The sequence below is a fragment of the Gymnoscopelus braueri genome, assembly GCF_963280865.1.
Source record: "Gymnoscopelus braueri genome assembly, chromosome: 4".
NCBI lineage: Eukaryota > Metazoa > Chordata > Actinopteri > Myctophiformes > Myctophidae > Gymnoscopelus > Gymnoscopelus braueri.
The window spans coordinates 1,518,917-1,539,138 of NC_137605.1; the positions used below are offsets into that span (position 1 = coordinate 1,518,917).

Below are 20,222 nucleotides of genomic sequence, written 5' to 3' on the forward strand. Positions count from 1 at the left end.
GCTGTGCCCGCTATGTGTGGGCTGTGCCCGCTATGTGAGGGGCTGTGCCCGCTATGTGTGGGCTGTGCCCGCTATGTGTGGACTGTGCCCGCTATGTGTGGGCTGTGCCCGCTATGTGAGGGGCTGTGCCCGCTATGTGTGGACTGTGCCCGCTATGTGTGGGCTGTGCCCGCTATGTGTGGGCTGTGCCCGCTATGTGTGGGCTGTGCCCGCTATGTGTGGACTGTGCCCGCTATGTGTGGGCTGTGCCCGCTATGTGAGGGGCTGTGCCCGCTATGTGTGGACTGTGCCCGCTATGTGTGGACTGTGCCCGCTATGTGTGGACTGTGCCCGCTATGTGTGGGCTGTGCCCGCTATGTGTGGGCTGTGCCCGCTATGTGTGGACTGTGCCCGCTATGTGTGGGCTGTGCCCGCTATGTGTGGACTGTGCCCGCTATGTGTGGGCTGTGCCCGCTATGTGTGGACTGTGCCCGCTATGTGTGGACTGTGCCCGCTATGTGTGGGCTGTGCCCGCTATGTGTGGGCTGTGCCCGCTATGTGTGGACTGTGCCCGCTATGTGTGGGCTGTGCCCGCTATGTGTGGGCTGTGCCCGCTATGTGTGGGCTGTGCCCGCTATGTGTGGACTGTGCCCGCTATGTGTGGACTGTGCCCGCTATGTGTGGGCTGTGCCCGCTATGTGTGGACTGTGCCCGCTATGTGTGGACTGTGCCCGCTATGTGTGGGCTGTGCCCGCTATGTGAGGGGCTGTGCCCGCTATGTGTGGGCTGTGCCCGCTATGTGTGGACTGTGCCCGCTATGTGTGGACTGTGCCCGCTATGTGTGGACTGTGCCCGCTATGTGTGGACTGTGCCCGCTATGTGTGGGCTGTGCCCGCTATGTGTGGGCTGTGCCCGCTATGTGTGGGCTGTGCCCGCTATGTGAGGGGCTGTGCCCGCTATGTGTGGGCTGTGCCTGCTATGTGTGGGCTGTGCCCGCTATGTGAGGGACTGTGCCCGCTATGTGTGGGCTGTGCCCGCTATGTGAGGGGCTGTGCCCGCTATGTGTGGGCTGTGCCCGCTATGTGAGGGGCTGTGCCCGCTATGTGAGGGGCTGTGCCCGCTATGTGTGGGCTGTGCCCGCTATGTGAGGGGCTGTGCCCGCTATGTGTGGGCTGTGCCCGCTATGTGTGGGCTGTGCCCGCTATGTGAGGGACTGTGCCCGCTATGTGAGGGGCTGTGCCCGCTATGTGTGGGCTGTGCCCGCTATGTGAGGGGCTGTGCCCGCTATGTGTGGGCTGTGCCCGCTATGTGAGGGGCTGTGCCCGCTATGTGTGGGCTGTGCCCGCTATGTGAGGGACTGTGCCCGCTATGTGAGGGGCTGTGCCCGCTATGTGAGGGACTGTGCCCGCTATGTGTGGGCTGTGCCCGCTATGTGAGGGGCTGTGCCCGCTATGTGTGGGCTGTGCCCGCTATGTGAGGGGCTGTGCCCGCTATGTGAGGGGCTGTGCCCGCTATGTGTGGGCTGTGCCCGCTATGTGAGGGACTGTGCCCGCTATGTGAGGGGCTGTGCCCGCTATGTGTGGGCTGTGCCCGCTATGTGAGGGGCTGTGCCCGCTATGTGTGGGCTGTGCCCGCTATGTGAGGGACTGTGCCCGCTATGTGTGGGCTGTGCCCGCTATGTGTGGGCTGTGCCCGCTATGTGAGGGACTGTGCCCGCTATCTGAGGGACTGTGCCCGCTATCTGAGGGACTGTGCCCGCTATGTGTGGGCTGTGCCCGCTATGTGTGGACTGTGCCCGCTATGTGAGGGGCTGTGCCCGCTATGTGTGGACTGTGCCCGCTATGTGTGGGCTGTGCCCGCTATGTGTGGACTGTGCCCGCTATGTGTGGACTGTGCCCGCTATGTGTGGACTGTGCCCGCTATGTGTGGGCTGTGCCCTCTATGTGTGGGCTGTGCCCGCTATGTGTGGACTGTGCCCGCTATGTGTGGGCTGTGCCCTCTATGTGTGGACTGTGCCCGCTATGTGTGGGCTGTGCCCGCTATGTGTGGACTGTGCCCGCTATGTGTGGGCTGTGCCCGCTATGTGTGGACTGTGCCCGCTATGTGTGGGCTGTGCCCGCTATGTGTGGACTGTGCCCGCTATGTGTGGGCTGTGCCCGCTATGTGTGGGCTGTGCCCGCTATGTGTGGACTGTGCCCGCTATGTGTGGGCTGTGCCCTCTATGTGTGGGCTGTGCCCGCTATGTGTGGGCTGTGCCCGCTATGTGTGGACTGTGCCCGCTATGTGTGGGCTGTGCCCGCTATGTGTGGGCTGTGCCCGCTATGTGTGGACTGTGCCCGCTATGTGTGGGCTGTGCCCGCTATGTGTGGACTGTGCCCGCTATGTGTGGGCTGTGCCCGCTATGTGTGGGCTGTGCCCGCTATGTGTGGGGCTGTGCCCGCTATGTGTGGGCTGTGCCCGCTATGTGTGGGCTGTGCCCGCTATGTGTGGGCTGTGCCCGCTATGTGTGGGGCTGTGCCCGCTATGTGTGGACTGTGCCCGCTATGTGAGGGGCTGTGCCCGCTATGTGTGGACTGTGCCCGCTATGTGAGGGGCTGTGCCCGCTCTGTGTGGGCTGGGCACCGAGGGGGAGCAGTGTCTTGCTCAGGGACATGTTGCTGAGGCCTGGAATCGAACCTGGGACCTCCAGCCTCCCAGACGGGCCCTCTAACCATTCCGCTATGGCCCGCTGTGGAGGAAGGGAGGGAATGGGCCTTTTTTGATCAAACTAGATTTTCTGTTTGATGAAAATCTAGTCCTATGTTGTGCTGATCAGAGCAATGGTCACTGAGCTATGACCATTTGAAGTGTTAAACACTGCTGTAACACTGTGTAACACTGCTGTAACACTGCTGTAACACTGCTGTAGCCCCCCACCGCCGCCCCCCCCCATATGTGTGCAATTTAGTTTTCTTGGTGTGACTATTGTCAAAGGCAGACCCAAGTTCAGGGGTCTGCCTTTGACAAGTTTAGTGCAGATCGGAGCAACTGTGAGCCTCGCAAGTCCGGATGTTTACCCTTGTGACGTCCTAGAACTAATCCCATGCTGAGAGTTGGAACTCCCAAAGCAAGTTGTGGGTGAACTGTGACGAGATGTTGAGACATCGGTTTCTGGGAAAATAACACTGTGGTTTGATCTGTGGATCATAAAGCTTTGTGGCTCTTGAAAAATAAAAACACTTGTCTTAAGGGAAAGGGCGTTTTTCATATGAAATATTCAATATGCTGAAAGTCGGTGTGTTGCTTTTTCCCCACCAAATCTCTTTGGCATTAATTACTGATCTGCAAGATCTACTTTTTGAGACCCGTTGTGAGCTTGTGGATCTGCTGCTTTCACTGAATGTCCGCCTATTATGACATGTCCAGAACGAGGATGCTAGGGTTCATGTGGTTAAACTGTACAGTTAAACTGAACTCCCTACGCCAGCAGGGCGGGAAGTGAACCTGAGACGTGGGTTCCTGGGAAAGAATTACAACTTATGGTTTGATTCATTGCCGACGGTGTCAACGGTTCCTGGTGGAGCCTGGCTGTGGTTCTGTTTCTGACGGCCTTGCCAGGCGTCATCCTTTATAAGATGACCTCCAGCGCTTAACGTGTTATTTTTCGATTTCTTTGGCTATTCAAAAATAGCAGATCTACAAGCTCATAGCGCGGTGAGCTTGTAGATCAGGTATTTTCTTTTTGAAAAATCGTGAAAATTTGTGCAAATCTTTGAATGTATATATATTTTTTGAAAGCACATTTTTTAACTATTTGATCTTCGCTTCTGGGGGTCCCTGGAACAACATATGTTGAGATGGGGGTCCGCGGCCAAATACATATCATTTTGGGGGGTCCTTGACATGAAAAGGGTGGAGCACCACTGATACAGTATAATAACATACTGTTAGGATTTAGAAAACATTTATAGATATGTATTTGAGATTTGCACACATTTTCACGATTTTTCAAAAATAGCAGATCTACAAGTCCATGGCGCAGCACCGAGCCGCGCTATGAGCTTGTAGATCTGCTGTTTTATTAATAGCCACAGAAATGTAAAAATGACACGGATGCGTTCCTGGTCGTAATGAGTTAACATTCTACGTGACCAGTCGACAGTCACAGGGTTTGTTTGATCATAGTTTCTGTTTGGTTCTTCTCTGGAATCACCTGAATGTGAAGCTGTGCTCATTAAGGGGAAGGTGTGTGATCTCAGACCAACGTACGGTGTTTCCCCTCCGTGGGCTGAGATGAATGCTTAGTGCGTAGAAGTAGTTCCACTACAGCTGTCTGGCTCATATGTCTGTAACCTCCCACACACACACACACACACACACACACACACACACACACTCCCCCTGTCTGTCTGAGTGCTCACACACTGTTCTGTTTCACTATGAACCTGGAACAACCTGTTCATTTATTTATAACTTTCACTATGAACCTCCTTCCATATTAGGCAGTGGTGTAAAGTAACTAAGTACATTTACTCAAGTACCGTACTTAAGTACAATTTTGAGGTACTTTTACTTTACTGGAGCATTTCCGATTGTCTATACTTTTACTTCTACTCCACTTTTACTTCTGTAGATCTGCAATCTTCAAACATTTTAGTACTTTTTACTTTTGTTAAGTACATTTTGATACCAATACTTTTGTACTTTTACTCAAGTACATTTTTAATTCCGGACTTTTACTTGTAACGGAGCATTACAGCAGTATTGATACTTTTACTTAAGTAAAACATTTGAGTACTTTTTCCACCACTGATATTAGAAATCATTCACATAACCATTACATTGTTTAGTGTAAGAACAGAAATCATTCACATAACATTACATTGTTTAGTGTAAGAACAGAAATCATTCACATAACATTACATTGTCTTGGTGTAAGAGCGGGAATCTAAAACAGGTCTTATCTGTAGCTGTGAAGTGTCCCTTTAATCAATGTTCTGTTCTCCCTACATCCTGTTTTTCTTTTACAGGAAGTCCACGTTTGACATGTTCAACTTCCTGGCCTCTCAGCACAGACAGCTGCCTGACATCCTGCCTTATGATGATGAGGAGGATGAGGTTCTACTCAAATCCACCAGGTCTGTGACTGTGTGTGTGTGTGTGTGTGTGTGTGTGTGTGTGTGTGTGTGTTCCCAAATTCTGCCCATTACATTACATTACAGTCATTTAGCAGACGCTTTTATCCAAAGCAACTTACAATAAGTGTATTCAACATAGGTAGGGAACGAAAACTACTAATCACCAGAAGTCTGAAGTGCATTTTCTGCAAAAACAAGCAACCAAGAGTATACCTAGCGCTAAGGTAAAAGTGCAATATATCAGCTACCTATTTCCTTAAACAGATGAGACAAAATAGCTAAATCAAATGAGCATGAGCTAAAACAAATAAGTGTATCGACTAAACAAGATCCAATAAACAATACAATAATAGAAAACAAGCGTTCGTACAACTAGTTAACAACAAGTAGGCCAGGCAGAGAGGAAGGGTAGTGTTTCCTGAAGAGGTGGGTGCCCGAATCCGACCCTACCCGACCGACCCGACGTTTTGGGGCCGGGTCCAAAATCTATGCTAATTAGTCGGGGTGGGCCAAGCCTCGGGTTCTGTGAAGAAGAAAAGAAAAAAAATTAAGAAAGAGTCTATTACCCCCAAAAATGTTATTTAATTTGCCCCTAGAGGCCTAACAATAAGGCCGACAGAAATGTCAAAGTTCACTCAGGTATCTAATTAGTTTGTCTCCGTCCGACCTTCCTAGCCTGTGTTATTAAAGAAAAACAGGTGACAGTGGCCAAAACTCAATCGAAAATCTGCGAAAGTGGCCGTTTTTGGCCATTTTCTCTGGAACAGACGGTCCAATCTGCTCAGTTCAAAGCTTGTTGGATGCTTGACATTGAGGACATTACCTGCTAAAAACCTTTATAAACGTTTTTGGCAAAAAGTATTTTTTACAAAAAAAAAATCTTTTGGGGGTTTTTCCGTTCGTCACAAAGAACCAGGAGATCACATTTTCCAAAAATTTGCTGCTCCATTCACTTCAATGTTAAAAATAAACGGACAAAAAAAATAAAAATAAATCTAAGTACTAGCTTAGAAAAGTCTGGCAGTCTGTGAGGGTAAAAAAAAAAGAACTCTGTCAGTTTAAGAGTTAAGCTCATAATGACACCTTTTTCGGGGTTTTCGGGCCTAAAAGTATGGTAATTGTTTGGGCCGGGCTGAGCCTCGGGCCGGCCCAGTAGGGCCCAGTTAGGGCCGGGACTTCATTTTCAGTCTCTGTTGAGAACTGTAGTGTGTGTGTGTGTGTGTGTGTGTGTGTGTGTGTGTTCCTCTGTATAGTAATGTTTGTTGACAAACTCACCATGGTATCTTACATCATCTTCATCCCACGGCCGGCCATGTGCAGATCAAACAAAGCTTCAAGATGATCTTTTACAGCAGACCCAGAGCGGGCGGGGGGGGGGGGTTTCCCCATGGTTTCATTTAAATGTCCTAATTGATTTCATGCGTTGCTGTTTATAAACATTGGAGCTGCACTAGTGTTGTGTTTCCATAGAGATCCATGTAAACATCTATACGAGCATCATCTATACCAGTGGTTTTCAACCAGTGGTCCTTGGAGGGGTACCAGGGGGTCCCCAGCTAAATTGGTTAACATAGCGTCACAATCATTTTAACCAGCTAGCTTTGGCTATTCAAAAATAGCAGATCTACAAGTGCTGCGCTATGAGCTTGTAGATCTGCTATTTTTGAAAAATCCTGAATCTTTGAATATATATTTTTAAAGCAAACATTTTTAACCTCAAATCTTTACTTCTGGGGGTCCCTGGCACAAAACATTTTCAGATGGGGGTCCGCGGCCAAATGTATATCAATTTAGGGGTCCTTGGTATGAAAAAGGTTGAAAACCACTGATCTATACAAAACATACATATAAAACATATACAGTTCAGTTGGTGACTCTCCAATGTCAATGACATTGGAGAGATGAACTCCTCACATCCACCAGGCCAGATGTCACTGACGTCTGTGTGAGAGAGAGAGAGAGAATGAAGCGTAACTCATCCTCTGTATGGTCCATGTTTTTACACGTTCTGCTTTGTTGACAAACTCAGTATGATAACTCATGTCCTTTATCCCATGACAGTGATATGCAAATCTAATCACCCAGACTGTTTTACAACAGTCGAAGCAGACACAGAGCTGTTGTTTTCTGCATGGTCTGAGAACATGTTTCATTCATGTCATACCCTGTTGTATTTAATGTCTCTGCACTGACACAGATGTCAACCCAGTCAAATTTAAGTTGACAATTAACCCATTAACTGGTATTTTCATATTTTTTTAGCCAGTGCCAGAGTTTTTCATTGAAAATAAAAAAGTACTCAGGAGCCGAGATACAGAATCTTTAAGTTTTAAGTTAACAAGGAAGTGGATAGGAGTCTAGATCTTCGAAAAATCATCTCCTTGGTCTTTGGGTCAAATTGTAAAAAAAAAAAACGCGATTGGCACGTGGCGGCTTTAAATAGGTTCGCGTAGATCTACGTGATTGGCAGTGAATCAGTTAATTGTCAATGAAATAATTGCGATTAACGATTTTAATTGTGTGTTTAGCCATTGAACAGTAGAACATATGAAGCCTTTTAGGTTTCCTAATACAACATTGCACAGGGCAGAATAACTGAAGTGACAGATGAAGTGAATGTGTTGAATCTCTTAAACTCTTCTCCTTGTTTAGACGAGCCACCAGTCTGGAGCTGCCGATGGCCATGAGGTTCAGACACCTGGAGAGGACATCCAAAGAGGCTGTGGGGGTTTACAGGTCAGTGTTGCCAGGTTTGTGGGGGTTTACAGGTCAGTGTTGCCAGGTTTGTGGGGGTTTACAGGTCAGTGTTGCCAGGTTTGTGGGGGTTTACAGGTCAGTGTTGCCAGGTTTGTGGGGGTTTACAGGTCAGTGAGTCAGTGTTGCCAGGTTTGTGGGGGTTTAAAGGTCAGTGAGTCAGTGTTGCCAGGTTTGCTTATCATGGATGTCTGGCCGCTATTCAAACCATCATAACTCACTGAACTCTCAAGGTTGTTTGTTAAAACATTTCAGACATGTTATGATATAGGATACTTTGTTAAATAAAACAATGTGGGTTTTCATACCAAAGTTTTAGTCAGACATATTGTCTTGCAGTGGAGTTATGGCGAGCTGAAGCTGCCCTGCTTGAAATGGGGGGGGGGGGGGGGGGGGGTCAGTGGTTCTGACATCATAAACACAGTTTAAGGTCCTTTCCTCAGCTCAGAGTAAATGGTTAGGTAGATAAACTCTGAAAAGAGTCCCAGGCACGCTGTTGAAGAAAAAAGCCTTTATTTCAGCATGGCTAGGCAAAGATTATGAATGTGCTACAGATGCTACATCTTTAATCTTTGTCTTACCATGCTGAAATAAAGGCAACTGAGCAGTGTGACTGGGACTCTTTTTAAAGGAGTAGTTCACCCAAAAAATGACTTATTTTCTATCAATTACACACCCAATGAAGCCTTGAATTCATGGAGATTTATTTGTTTTTGTCTAAACTGGTTGTTATTCTTCAGGGTTGTGGGCACCTCCCCAACGCTGCGTTTCCTCCTCCTCCTATCACCTCCCTAACGCTGTGTTTCCTCCTCCTCCTATCACCTCCCTAACGCTGTGTTTCCTCCTCCTATCACCTCCCTAACGCTGTGTTTCCTCCTCCTCCTATCACCTCCCCAACGCTGTGTTTCCTCCTCCTATCCTGTTGAACAGAGTTTTATTAACCTTCAACAGTTTCCTGTTTTTCACTGTTTTCAATCCAGTCTGATCAGCCTGAGGAGGAGGAGTTATTCACGTCTCCTCCTAATGCACTGCTTCTCACACTTTTCATGTCCACAGACCCCCACATGAATCATGTATTTGTCCACAGACCCCCATCTCAGCACATTTAGTTCAGGGACCCCCATACAAGATTTACCTAATAAAAGCAGTCCCTGCTCCCCCACTGACTGTGTGCTTGTTGTGTTGCCAGGTCTGCTATCCACGGCCGCGGTCTGTTCTGTAAGAGGAACATCGAGGCTGGAGAGATGGTCATAGAATACGCTGGGAACGTCATCCGCTCTGTTCTCACCGACAAGAGAGAGAAGTACTACGATGGCAAGGTGGGTCACTTTACCTTCTCTTTACCTCTCACCTTGTCTCTACTACGATGGCAAGGTGGGTCACTTTACCTTCTCTTTACCTCTCACCTTGTCTCTACTACGATGGCAAGGTGGGTCACTTTACCTTCTCTTTACCTCTCACCTTGTCTCTATTATGATGGCAAGGTGGGTCACTTTACCTTCTCTTTACCTCTCTCCTTGTCTCTATTATGATGGCAAGGTGGGTCACTTTACCTTCTCTTTACCTCTCACCTTGTCTCTACTACGATGGCAAGGTGGGTCACTTTACCTTCTCTTTACCTCTCACCTTGTCTCTATTATGATGGCAAGGTGGGTCACTTTACCTTCTCTTTACCTCTCTCCTTGTCTCTATTATGATGGCAAGGTGGGTCACTTTACCTTCTCTTTACCTCTCACCTTGTCTCTATTATGATGGCAAGGTGGGTCACTTTACCTTCTCTTTACCTCTCTCCTTGTCTCTATTATGATGGCAAGGTGGGTCACTTTACCTTCTCTTTACCTCTCACCTTGTCTCTATTACGATGGCAAGGTGGGTCACTTTACCTTCTCTTTACCTCTCACCTTGTCTCTGTTATGATGGCAAGGTGGGTCACTTTACCCTTTATCTAAAATACGTATCTTTACCTCCCACACTTGACTCAATGAAGTAGTGGTGGGAAAAAAAGTTCATTTCACTTTACTTTACTTTATTTGTTTATTTAGACAGGACAGAGCATATTAATGAACGTCACATGAACGTAAATACACCGGATTTAGCAAAGATGCTAATTTTCATCCGCAGTCCTCACACAAAACAGAAAAACAGAAAAACAATAACATCAGAAAACGGTGAAATACAATTACATTACATCACATAGCCTAAAAAAAACTAAAATATGATCACAAATGGTTGCAGCTTACACTTATTTCAGTGAACAAACGATTTCGTTCACAGCATTGATTCGTTCAAATGATTCGTTCACGTTCTCGTTCAGCAGCGCTATTTTCTAGTGTTCAAAATTTACTTGAGTAAAAGTACAAAAGTATTGGCATCAAAATATACTTAAAGTACCAAAAGTAAAAGTACTAACATATTTGAAAATAGCCGATCTACAAGCTCACAACGCGTCGCATCAGCTTGTAGATCTGCTATTTTCAAATAGCCTAGGTATAAAATAGTTCACGTTCACGGACAAATGAACCGGTTCTTTTGAACAAATCGATCATGAACGACACATCACTACAATGAGGTAAACACAGCAGGTTGAGTACAGGCAGCCGTAGCTCAGTGGGTTGAGGGGCTGTTCTTTATTCTACACATTAGATCACGCTCCCAACGTGATTTTAATGGATTACCACCAAGGCCACGTTTGGAGTTTGTCAGAGCTGTAGAAAGATGACGTTTCCAGAAGGTGAAAAGGTGACGTTTGGAGTTTGAGACACACAAAATTAAGATAATGCAAAAGAAGGTAATAACATACTGTTAGCCTCACAGCATAGTTGCCTAAGTCATATTTTTAAGGATTTCAAGAATAAACCAAAAAAATCACTATCTGCCAAGCAGTGGTGGACAGTAACTAAGTAAATTTACTTAAGTACAATGTTGAGGTAATTATACTTTACTTGAGTATTTCCAATTTCCAATACTTTTACTTCTACTCCACTACATCTCTGAGGCAAATATTGTACTTTTACTCCACTACAATTATTTGAAAACTTTAGTTACTAGTTACTTTTCAGATAGAAATTATGATATTATGAAACATATATTAATCACTTTAGCCCTATTTTATACATATGCTATTTGAAAATAGCCGATCTACAAGCTCACAACGTGTCGCATCGCGACGCGTTGTGAGCTTGTAGATCTGCTATTTTCAAACATTTTAGTACTTTTACTTTTGGTACTTTAAGTACATTTTGATGACAATACTTTTGTACTTTTACTCAAGTAAATTTTGAATTCTGGACTTTTACTTGTAACAGAGTATTTTTATATTGCAGTATTGGTACTTTTACTTAAGTAAAGAATTTTAGTACTTTTTCCACCTCTGCTGCCAAGTCATCTAGGTGACTTATGCAATCATGACCCCCCCCTCCCCCCTCCCAAAATCATGTGTGGACCCCCCTGAGGGTCCCGGCCCACATGTTGAGAACCACTGTGTTAAAGCGTTGTCTCTTTGTCTCCGCAGGGCATCGGCTGCTACATGTTCCGCATCGATGACTTTGACGTGGTGGACGCCACCATGCACGGCAACGCGGCGCGCTTCATCAACCACTCGTGCGAGCCCAACTGCTACTCGCGGGTCATCAACGTGGAGGGCCAGAAGCACATCGTCATCTTCGCCCTGAGGAAGATCTACCGCGGCGAGGAGCTCACCTACGACTACAAGTTCCCCATCGAGGACGCCAGCAACAAGCTCGGCTGCAACTGCGGAGCGCGCAGATGTCGCCGCTTCCTCAACTAAACCACGATAACCAGACAACGAGGCAGGACCCTCCGTAAGAGAGAGAGAGAGTTTACTGGTTATTAAAGCCTTACATTAAGGTTTCCACTGGACGGGTCGGGGATTTAAGCCACTAGGAGGCTGGGAGAGGAGGTTGGAGCTGGTAACTCTGGCAGGTTTAGACACAAAGAGGTTGTGGGGGGAGGAGAAGAGACGCCCCGCCCTGTACGGGCTCAACAGACTAACTATTGATACATGTCTTGCCTGCTTTACTTTCACACCACAGCCTATAACCAATAGATACTTCCGCTAGAGATCTGTGTGCAGCATAGAGCTAGCAGAGCGATGGAGCCGTGGGTGTTTCTCCTCTTTGTGGTTTTCCTGTTGATATTTATGGCACCCGTACGCGTGTCACAGCCTTATCTGTTTTATCACCAATCAACCAACGCTAGGCTTTTATTATTTGTTGATTTTGTTTTCTTATTTAAGAGAGAGCGAGAGATTACTTTATTTTTTGTTTTGTTTTCTGATTCGTTAATTTTTTCGGACACGTCTAAATAATCACGTCGTCTCCAGTGATGAGGAGCTCGTTAAGCTCTGGAGCCAATCAGCTTGCCAGGACCTTTTTCAACCTTTATTTTTTTTTTATGTTTGCCGTTCGTTCACCTTCGACATTTCTCCCCATTGTTTTGTCTGTAGATATTTTCTTTGTAGATACTGTAGTTATATTTCTTTTTTCCTTTAAAACGCGACAACCATGGTGCTAAGATTTGATGGGGTCTTTTAGAAGCTCTTAATTTGAAGGCTTTTGTTTTTCATTGAGGTGCCCATGCAGATCAGAACTATGTATGCTCACACACTGTACTTTTAAAACAAGACACTTGAATATCAGGTTGTCTTAAGTGACGTGCGTTATAATGTCCACCTGTTCCTCTTTCCTTTCGTCTCCTTCCCTCTCAAGCCTCGGCCTGTGTATATCGCATGCTGAAAATATCTGACCTACAAGCTCACACGGTGTGAGCTTGTAGGTCAGATATTTTCAAAGTGTAACGCAGGCTTCACACTGGAAAGGGAGATTTATTTTATTTAGATTTTCCTTGTTAAACTTTTGAATCCTAAATGATCATGTGTGAAGGTGGTTGAATGGACTTTTAGTTGTTGTTATTGTTGTACAGTGTATGTAGCGAACACTATCCAAGCCAAGAGTGAAGAAGAGTTAAGCTGCAAATCAGTTTTGCTTTATTTTGTTATATATATTTTTTTCTATTTTATTACTGTCCTAGCAAAAAAGAGTAAAAAATGCTGGTTCTACTCCTTGCAATAATGTTTTAACTTGTTGCCGTAGGATTGCACTCATAGAGGGTTCAACTATTTACAAAACAAAACGAGTCCAAATAGTTCGTCTTGACATTTCTCCAGAATCGCCCCCTGCAGCTCGACTCGCGTCGGGGAGATCGCACTGCTAACGTGCTAGCGGCACTGCTAACGTGCTAACGGCACTGCTAACGTGCTAGCGGCACTGCTAACGTAGCGGCACTGCTAACGTGCTAGCGGCACTGCTAACGTGCTAACAGAATAAACTGAAGCGTTGCCACTGAGAGCATGTGCATTCCTCTCCCAGCCGGCTAGATTCTTCGTTGTCCTCAGCGGGGAGTCTAGCGGTGGTGGTGGGGGGGGTGCAGGATGCGCGCTGCACCTTAGCGTTTTTATTTAATTGATGCGGTCTTCGCTCACACCGTCAAATCATGAGCGTTAATTTAAACAAATGGATAAATGAACACTGAGATGTGGCTGTCGTTGGGCAAGGGCTCATTTATTTGAACCTACACACTGTTATTCTAATCAACGGAGATCAGGATGGCTTGAGCTCTAGACCTAGTTTGTATTTATTCATGTTTCTGCATAATGTTGGGAAGTTTGTTTGTGCTTCTTGTGTACAAAATGGTGACGGTTTAATATATTGGGAGACCCGCCCTCACCCCCTCCTCTTTTTTTTTTTACACTCAATTTCCTTATTTTCACTCTTTTACTTGAATCTTGTTTTGATATGTTTGTATATTGCATTTAAGCCTTTATTTGAGACATTATTCTAAAGCAGGTCTTTTTTTAAAGATATTTTTATTTTATTTTATTTTTTCGTTTTTTTTTCAGTTTTTTGTTTTTTTCATTTCGTCGTTATTGGTAGGATTTTATGGACAGAGTATCGAAGGCCTTAGTGTCTCCTCGCCGCCCCCTGCTGGAGGCTCTCCACAAGCCCACGCCATGTTTGCTTTATTCTCTCCTCCAAACCCGCCCCCTTTTTCAGAGCAGATTCCCCCCGTAAAGAAATCTAGTGTTTGTCCAATCAATGTGATCGCAAAGCTCAGTACTCCCGCCCAAGCCCAGTATCGACACGTGTCAATCAATCATCATCATCATCATCATCATCTTATCCAATAAAACACGAGAGCAGAGTCACTCCCAGCTTCTTGCTAAAGGAGTTCTACCTCAGATGTTCGGGGAATAATACTAATGCAAAAACAGAGAGAATAAGAGAGGACGATGCTTTCATTTAGCTGGTTTTATGCCCGCTTTATACTTAGTTGTCACGCACTGATCATTGCAGAGCTACAAGCTCACAGTACAACGCGTTGTGCTGCAACTATGTTATGTTCTGTGTGTGAGGTGACGGACAACTAAGTATATCTCAGGCTGTACTGTCCTGTACGTGTGTGTGTGTGTGTGTGTGTGTGTGTGTGTGCCTGTGTGTGTGTGTGCCTGTGTGTGTGTGTGTGTGTGTAATGAAGGATGTAAAAGCACTAGTGGAAGCCTGAAGTTACCATGACCATCTCTCCCAGAAACCTGTTCAGAAAGCTGTATGTTATATATATATATATATATACTATATTATATATATATATAGTGGGGTTATTATTTTAAAGTATAAAAAAGTGTAAAAGGCATAAAAATGAGAAAATACGTGTGAACTTTAAATATGTGTCTTTGTTACCTTGTACAAATAAAAGCCTGAGTTTGTAAATAATTGTATACATATTTCTAAACCTGTTTAATTTTTCTATGCACTTTTTTATTTATAATGTTGTTTGCTTAATAAAAATGTTAAGATGTTTGAACAAATCACAACGGTCTCTTGGAATCAAATGTGCAACAATTTGCAATTTTAGCAGCTGCTCTTATCCGACTTACTACTGTGAGATCTTTTTTTTTTTTTTTTTTATTCAAATGTTTGCTTCTGGGGGATATATATATATATATATATATATATATATATATATATATATATATATATATACATTTTTAAGTGAACATTTGTAACTCAAATCTTTGGAACTAAATATTTTGAGATGGGGGTAGGGGGGGGGGTCAGTGGCCAAATACATATAATGGTGGGGGGTCCTTGACATGAAAAAGCAGCATTGATATTATAGCATCAGTGTTTCAGAAAACTTTTAGGACTTAAGTTATGGTGCGTTCACAAGGGCAGATACAAAGATACAAAGATACTAAAATACAAAAATATACAGCATCTTTGTCACTGTGTAGCTTTGTATCTGTGTTGCTCAACGTTGTCGCTGACGTCATCAAACGTGCGGACATCTGAGCTACAGTTGTATCTTTGTATCTGGAAGTTGAATCCAGCTCAACTTGAATTTGTATCTTTGTCTCTAGAGCTACAGCTACAAACGTGGGATGTATCTTTGTATCTTCATGTCGCTGGTTTCCATTGAAAATGAATGGTAGCATGTATCTTTTTATGAACACAGCATATGAAGACATTTGTAGAATCGGCCTCGGGTATTAATGAGTTAAAACTGCAGGAGGAAATGGTGAGTGAGTTCAGTTGAGGTGAGGTGAGTGAGTGAGTGCAGCTGGTCTGCAGGAATGACTTCATTTACTTACTATGTGGTGCTTGAGGCTTTGAGGCTTTGAGGCTGCAGTGATACGAATCCTCTTCCTCCAGATGGTTCTGTCCAGCAGCAGCAGCTCCTCTGAGGTTGTTGTTGTCAGGCTGGTGTCCATCTTGAGCTGCTCTGCGTTGGTCAGCCTGTTCCTGGAGGCGGTGTCCGGTGTCCTGCTTGGACGCCCAACAGACAGTCAGTCTGGCAACGACAACAAAACAAAACCCTCCACCTCCACGCCAAACCTTCGCTCGTCCAACACCAACCTTCTCCAGACCCCCAAGACAACCTCCTCCGCACCATGGGCGAGCAGGCTTTCTGCTCCACTGCCCCACGCCTGTGGAATGCCCCCCCCTCCCCTCCCCCCCCCCCTCCCCGACCGCCTGACAGCCCCACAATCTACCCATGCTTTTAAAAAAAAGCTTTAACAAAGCTTTTTCTTAGGTCTTTTAATTCGTTTTTAATCGACTTTTCCCCCCAAGAAAGGGTGGTCTTGTTGTTTTGGCCCTGATTTTGTTATTTTTGTGCCTGTAGATTTACCTTTGTAAAGGTTGAATTTCCATACAGTAACGTGGTCGTCCTGCCATCGTACATCAAGGGCCGTGCTTTGCACAGCATGAAGGTCAAGGCCTTGGTGGTGGTGATGAGGGTCCTCAACATGTCTGTCTGTCTGTCTGTCTGTCTGCCTGTCTGTCTGTCTGTCTGGTCCTGAGGTTCTTTCTCACTGCAGTAAGTATGTAAGTACTGTATGTAGAGACACGAGATATTTAACCCATTAGGACCGGGAACGCATCTGTGTCATATTTTTTATTTATATGGCTATTCAAAAATAGCAGATCTACAAGCTCATACTATTGAGCTACAAAGCTATTGTTTGAAGAATCGTGGACATTTGTGCAAATCTTTGAATATAAATATATATTTTCTGTGCTTCTGGGGGTCCCTGGAACAAAATTGAACAACATTTTGAGATGGGGGTCCGCAGCCAAATACATATAATTTTGGGGGTCCTTGACATGGAAAGGTTGGAGCACCACTGATACAGTTATAGCAACATTCTGTTAGGATTTAGAAAACATTTTTAGAGTGTATTTGGTCCCACGGACCCCAATCTCAAAATGTTTAGTTCCAGGGACCCCCAGTAGCAAAGAGCTGAGTTACAAATGTTCACTTTAAAACAAACAAATTAATGTTCAAGATTTTTCAATATCCAAAGTATAAAATAATGGTTAAAGGGTTCAAATCTAAAATGACACACGGCTGCTTTGCCTTTGGTCTTAATTAACACACATATCAGTTCTGGCCAAAGGATGTTCTTTCTCGGCCAAGAATGGACCAGTCTGTCTCTGACCTGACATTTACATCCTCCCCTTCCACTAGGATAGAGACATCTGCTATTTCTTCACTGCAGCACTTTGTATTGCTCAACATTATCCCATTAACCCATTAAGACCTGAGCTCAACATTATCCCATTAACCCATTAAGACCTGAGCTCAACATTATCCCATTAACCCATTAAGACCTGAGCTCAACATTATCCATTAGCCTGAGGTTCAGATTCTACAAAATGTCTTCTAAAATCCCAACAGTTTTATTTTTTTTAACTTATGTTTCTACGTCAGTGGTTTTCAAACTTTTTCATGTCAAGGACCGCCAAAATGTATATGTATTTGGCCGAGGACCCCCATCTCAAAATGTTTTGTTCCAGGGACCCCCCCCCCCCCCCCAGAAGGAAAAGATTTGAGTTACAAACGTTCGCTTTAAAAATATATAGATTCAAAGATTTGCCCAAATGTTCTCGATTTTTCAAAAATAGCAGATCTACAAGCTGAGTGCCGCGCTATGAGCTTGTAGATCTGCTATTTTTGAATAGCCAAAGTGTAAGATAATGCTTCAGTTTTCCCTCACATTTATAAAATCAAATCGTCATTATGTGCATCATGGATAAAGTCATGGATAAATGTATAAAATGAGCACTGGGTATAAAATCACAGTCTTCATGTTATGCATGGATTTACCAATATTACTATCTATTATTATCAATATTACTATCTATTACCAATATTACTATCTATTATTATCAATATTACTATCTATTATCAATATTACTATCTATTATCAATATTACTATCTATTATTATCAATAGTGTTTCTACTAGCAGCCCATCAGTTTCATATCCTGGTGAAAAGATTTGATTGAGGTCGTCTCAGGTATCCATTAATGTGTTATTTATGACAGGCCCAGTACTGTACTGTACATGAATGTGTTTGTTTTCTGATAGAGACAGAGCATTAATCAATATTAAATAAGTTATTAAATCAAGTTATTACATCCATATAAAATAATGTGTATACAAATATACAGGTTTGATTGATTGAATAATCTTTTATTAACCTGTTTGATAACAGTACAGTAGAAGACAATTCTGCTGAAAGGATGACACAAAAAGGCTTGTGTGTGTGTGTGTGTGTGTGTGTGTGTGTGTGTGTGTGTGTGTGTGTGTGTGTGTGTGTGTGTGTGTGTGTGTGTGTGTGTGTGTGTGTGTAAAACATAGTACAGTAAAAAAAATATATAGTTTCTGTTACAAAATACACAACAAAGGTTGGATAACAAGACAACTATATCAAATATAAATAAGGTGCTTGGTAAAAAAAACAGTGTCACAAGGTAGAAAAAACAAAGACGCTAAAATAATATCCTTTTAAAAAGGTTAAAGATGATCACAGTAAGGTACACGTGGTAACGTTTAGCTGCCCACCACCCATTATCAAACGCGAACGGCCTTTTCTTGTGTTGTTGAAGAGCAAGGGGGCGGGGGGGAGGAGGGGCGGGGGGGGAGAGAGTCAGCGCGTTGAAGTCGCAGCACAGACTACTGTGTTGTTGACGGACAACAGATGCACGTTTATGAGAAACAACACAAATAAAACCTGGTGAAACAGTTGCGTGCATTAGCGCAATATGAGGATAAAGAAAACATTCAGTCTAAATGTACAGTTTGATAATTCACAACTACTGTGACAGATAATAATCCCCACACCAAGAGAGTTAAAAAAAGAAAAAAAGTTTCAGTCATTATTCAGTCCGACTTCACTGTAGCCTATAGTAGCCTTTACATAAATGATATTTTGTACTTAGGCTGTCCTGAAAGTTTATAATATTTAGAGAAATTGAAAGTTTCAAATACAAAAGTAGTAGTAGTAGTTGTGAATTATCAAACTGGACCTTTAGACTGAATGTTTCCTTTATCCTCATCTTGCAATAATGCACGCAACTGTTTCACCAGGTTTTATTTGTGTTGTTTAAGCGTGCATCCGTTGTCCGTCAACAACACAGCCGGCTGTGCCTTGACTTCAGTGCGCTGACTCTCTCCCCAATCCCCCGCCCCGCCCCCTTGCGCTTCAACAACACAGGATAAGGCCGTTTGCTTATCAAACAAGCTGCAAACGTCACCTGTTACAGTGACTTCCTCTTCCACAGGAGCTCAGGACAACTCTTTCTGTCTTTCTGTCAAACAGAGATCACTACGGTGCTCTCAGAGCGTACATTGGTGTAAATGGTGCATTTATATAGCGCTTCGGAAGCGCTTTACATTGATTGTGCCATTAACCCATTCACACACACATTCATACACCGATGGCGGAGGAAACCATGCAAGGCACCAACCTGCTCATCGGGAGCAATTAGGGGTTCAGTGTCTTGCTCAAGGACACTTCTACACTAACTCTGGGGGAGAGCCCCAGCCCGGGATCGAACTGGGAACCTTGTGGTTTTCCAGTTCACTCTACCCGGCCACTCTACCCCTGAGCCACTGCCGCCCCATTGCCCCAGTGTCCTCTATAAACCTCTACAGTGTTCTCTCTACACCTCTACAGTCACAGAGAGGTGGTTCTAAACCTCTACAGTCACAGTGAGGTAGTTCTAAACCTCTACAGTCACAGTGAGGTAGTTCTAAACCTCTACAGTCACAGTGAGGTAGTTCTAAACCGATGAGAGGGAGGGATGGACTCTCGATGAGGAAGATCAACCAACTCTATCACCTTCCTCCTCCTCATCATCATCTTTTTCCCTGTCCCCAATACCCCTTCTGGAGTTCACCAGTAGCATGAACGACTTGATTAAAGAGGGGACTAGAATCACCCCCCAAATCAAACGCCAGGCCCCACAACCATCAACCGTGCCCTGCCCCCCAACCATCCCCCCTCGACGGTTGACGCTGTTGGCACTAGCGATACAGAGGCGCAAGATCAGGAACGAAGAACGTGAAGAACAGCGCAAGAATTGTCCCTACGAATTGTCCCTACGTCTAGAGAATACATTTGACTGCTGAGATAGGCAGGGTCCATTATGCATAGCCAAAATCATGTCTGGGCCCAAGGCTATTTCAGTTAGCCTTGTTGAAAACAAGGTTTACAATATTCCCACTGTTATCTCAAATAGAGCCTCCGGGACAAGGAGTGACTTTAAACACTCTGCAAATATAGCAAATTTAACACGCATTCCCTGTAGAGGCAACAGCCAGATAGTTGAATGCCTGAAGCTAAACCTGGCCCTATTTAACATCAGGTCACTTAATGACAAGTCTTCCTCTGTAAATGATATCATCTGTAAAGAGAAACTAGATATTATCTTTTTAACAGAAACTTGGCTTGGATCTGATGGAGCGGTGCCCCTAGCTGCAGCATGCCCACCAAAGTACAGTTTCATT

At 44.5% G+C, this 20,222-nt stretch overlaps 1 protein-coding gene across 1 annotated transcript in view; it reads left to right on the forward strand.

Annotated features, from left to right (window-relative positions):
• The window catches only part of kmt2bb (lysine (K)-specific methyltransferase 2Bb), a gene marked incomplete at its 5' end in the record, with an annotated part of 102,254 nt that extends 89,671 nt beyond the window's left edge, over positions 1-12,583 (forward strand). The window contains 4 exons of the mRNA XM_080427181.1: positions 4,989-5,096; positions 7,749-7,832; positions 9,040-9,169; positions 11,362-12,583. Coding sequence (XP_080283307.1) covers positions 4,989-5,096; positions 7,749-7,832; positions 9,040-9,169; positions 11,362-11,637 — 598 coding nt within the window. The 3' untranslated portion in view covers positions 11,638-12,583. The remainder of the gene's footprint in view (positions 1-4,988; positions 5,097-7,748; positions 7,833-9,039; positions 9,170-11,361) is intronic.
• Positions 12,584-20,222: the final 7,639 nt, after the last annotated feature.